At 45.0% G+C, this 2,818-nt stretch overlaps 1 protein-coding gene across 1 annotated transcript; it reads right to left on the reverse strand.

The window, feature by feature from the left end:
• Positions 1-1,294: 1,294 nt before the first annotated feature.
• On the reverse strand, positions 1,295-2,596 carry LOC133796196 (uncharacterized). Its single transcript, XM_062233676.1, has 3 exons — positions 2,461-2,596; positions 1,780-2,201; positions 1,295-1,585 (listed from the first exon to the last, which is right to left on the reverse strand). The coding sequence occupies exons 1-3, from the start codon at positions 2,594-2,596 to the stop codon at positions 1,295-1,297; spliced, it is 849 nt and encodes a 282-aa protein (XP_062089660.1).
• Positions 2,597-2,818: the final 222 nt, after the last annotated feature.

Raw genomic sequence — 2,818 nt, forward strand, 5'->3', positions numbered from 1 at the left:
CCTATGGATATGAGGCTATGTTGCCTATTGAGTTAGATCTGTCGTTGCATCGAAGAATAACATACGATCAAGGCTCCAATAGCCAGCTATTGATGGAATCTCTTGATTTGGTCGATGAAAGCGAGAGCAAGCCCAACTCCGAGTAGCAGCTTACCAGCAAAAGGTCACTCGATATTTCAATTCTAAAGTACGCAAAAGGAAATTCAACGTTGGAGATCTAGTACTTCGAAGGGTTTTCCTCAACACCCGCGACCAGGCTGTTGGAGTACTCGGACGTAATTGGGAAGGATCGTACTAGATTGAAGAAGTCCTCCATCCAAGCACTTACAAACTTGCTCGCTTAAATGGAGATCTCATTCCTCGCTATTGGAATGGAGAACACCTACGCAAGTACTATCAATAAATAATTCTTCTTAAATAATTGGCTTGTATTTTACTTTTTACAAGTTATGAAAAAAGGTTGGTCATTTTATGTGACTGGTCGCTTATAAGTGTAAGATCATTTCGGTGATCACTCGTACAGACACGCTTTTTCCATTTATTACAAGAAATTTAAGGGACTATGCGCAGCTAGTCATTCTTGCTAATTATTGTATTTATTACAAGTATTTGCTCATTACGTGTGTTGTTTTGCTGTATTATCGTTCTAAATACTCTACTACGAGCAGTAATGTTCGAATAGGTTTTGGTCAAGGGAAGTGACCAAGGACCTAAAGCTCCTCAATCACTTGGAATGCATTTAAGGCATCTAGTAAGCAAAGCATATCGACAGGTATGTAAACACACGAGCAAAATAAGTGAAAGCATGCTGCGGTACTTAGAGTATTTTTCAAAATTTTGTATTTTGTTAAGTCAAACCAAAGTACTATGCTAAGTTCGATCATTCGAACAGATGTTATAATAAAATGCAAATATTATAATATCAAAAGGAATCCCTTTACACCGTGAGCAGTAACTGCTCGGATGTAATTGTTTGTTAAAAGGAAAAAAGTTGCCCATGCAGTAGTAAAAATAAAAATTGTCTTTACATCATGACCCGTAGGTTGTGTATCTACAAGATAAAATTAAAATAAAAACATTATAATTATAAGGCAGCAGGATCCTGTGGATTTTCTTGGTCGGCTGCAGCATCGGCTTCATCCTCCACGCCTTCAACGCCAGTGGCCAAGGAGATTTCGGGCGAGGCCAGGGTCTTCGCTTTTTCTTCTTCCGCCAAACGAGCAACGCATCAGGCTATCTCAGTTTGCCTCATGCGCTTAGGGAGATAGCTGAAATTGGCCCCCTGGTTGTGTTTCTAGAAATCATAGAAACACTTGGATGTGGCACTCTTGTACCTCTCCAGATTGCTGGCGTTGGCTTTTTCAAGTTCGTCGATCCGAGCCTCCAACTTTTCAACCTCTTGCCTGCTCACAATCAAGTCCGCCTCAAGTTTTTTTGCTTCGCAGTAATTGATGATGTGAGACTCTTTGTACTTCTCCTTGGCTTCAATGGCTTTGTCCAAGTCAGTCTGCTTTCCCTTCACCTCCTCAGCCAGCGTATTTTTCTCCTCGAGCAATGCCACGTTTGCCTTCTGAGCCACCTCAAGCTGCTCGGCAGCTTCACTTCGACAGCCTTGAGCTCGTCAATGTGCTGTTACTCGGACGCCTTGGATTGCTTGATGATGACTCCTGAGCGGAGCCGGCCTGCAGTAACGGTCAGCATTGCCTGCGATTAGAACAAAAGTTAAAATGATTGTAATAGATAAAAGGATTGAGTCTCAACAGGAAAAAAACAACTTACACTGGCGATCTCGTATAGTGCGCGGTTTAAAATCTGGTCGACGTCCATCGACTCTGTCCCAGCCATGGCTTCTCGGCAGTGCTCATGCCTCAGGATCCTTGCCATCCTGTCCTTGGCTGATCTTAGAGTGCGGCTTGATAAGTCATTCCCTATTGGAGCAGGGGCAGTTGGCTGAGTCTGGTAAGCTGGAGCCGGTGGGGAAGGGGTCGACCCAACTAGTGCAGGCAAAGTCTGCTGCTCGAGGGGAGAAGGAGGTGGTGTTGTATTTGTTGAAGGTCCAGCTATTGGAGGGTCCACAGTGCGGGTTTTCTTGGCCAGAGGTGCTTTGCTGCATTCCCCGTGATGCTGCCTACTCGCCTTCTTCTTGCTCGCAGGAGCTTCGGGTGCATTGTACATATCGAACATGTCTTCGGATGCCATTTCTGCAAAAAGGCAAGTATACGAATATTTAGACAGTATAAATAAATGAGTGTGCTATGTCAGAAAAGGAAACAAAGAAAATTGCATGTAAAATACCCGAGCGATCATTAGTGGTCGCTACATTATATACTCTACTAGTGTTACACTCACTCTCTGACATGAAGAAGTCTGAATCTAAAGTGGGAGTGCACTAAAAGTTGCCATCCCCGTCAAATAAGTGACAGGGAATTGGCAAACTATCTAAGAGCGAGAGATCAGTACCGTTCTCATCTGAAGACTCGTCGATAGGTGCAAGGGGTTCAGAAGCTTTCTTTTTTCCCTTTCCCTGAGGGGGAGGGGGCACGGCCGCTCGTGGGATGCTGGAAGGTTCCCTGATTGTCACACCAGTTGGTCTCATCCTTTGAGGTTGTGACACATCTGGGTGCTACTCGGGAATTTCCTCGCCAGTGGCACTCCCCGCCGTTGACTCCCTCACATCCTGGTGAGGTGCCAGAAGCCTAACCAACTCAAGTTGGCCTCAGTGGCCAGATGTTTGACGCTCTTCTCTACATCAAACATGCTGGGCAGTAGGGCTGCTCAAAGCTCCATCTCTGGAGTAAGAGCTGGTCACAGCCATGGA

This window comes from Humulus lupulus, chromosome 8 (assembly GCF_963169125.1).
Source record: "Humulus lupulus chromosome 8, drHumLupu1.1, whole genome shotgun sequence".
In the NCBI taxonomy this organism is placed as follows: domain Eukaryota; kingdom Viridiplantae; phylum Streptophyta; class Magnoliopsida; order Rosales; family Cannabaceae; genus Humulus; species Humulus lupulus.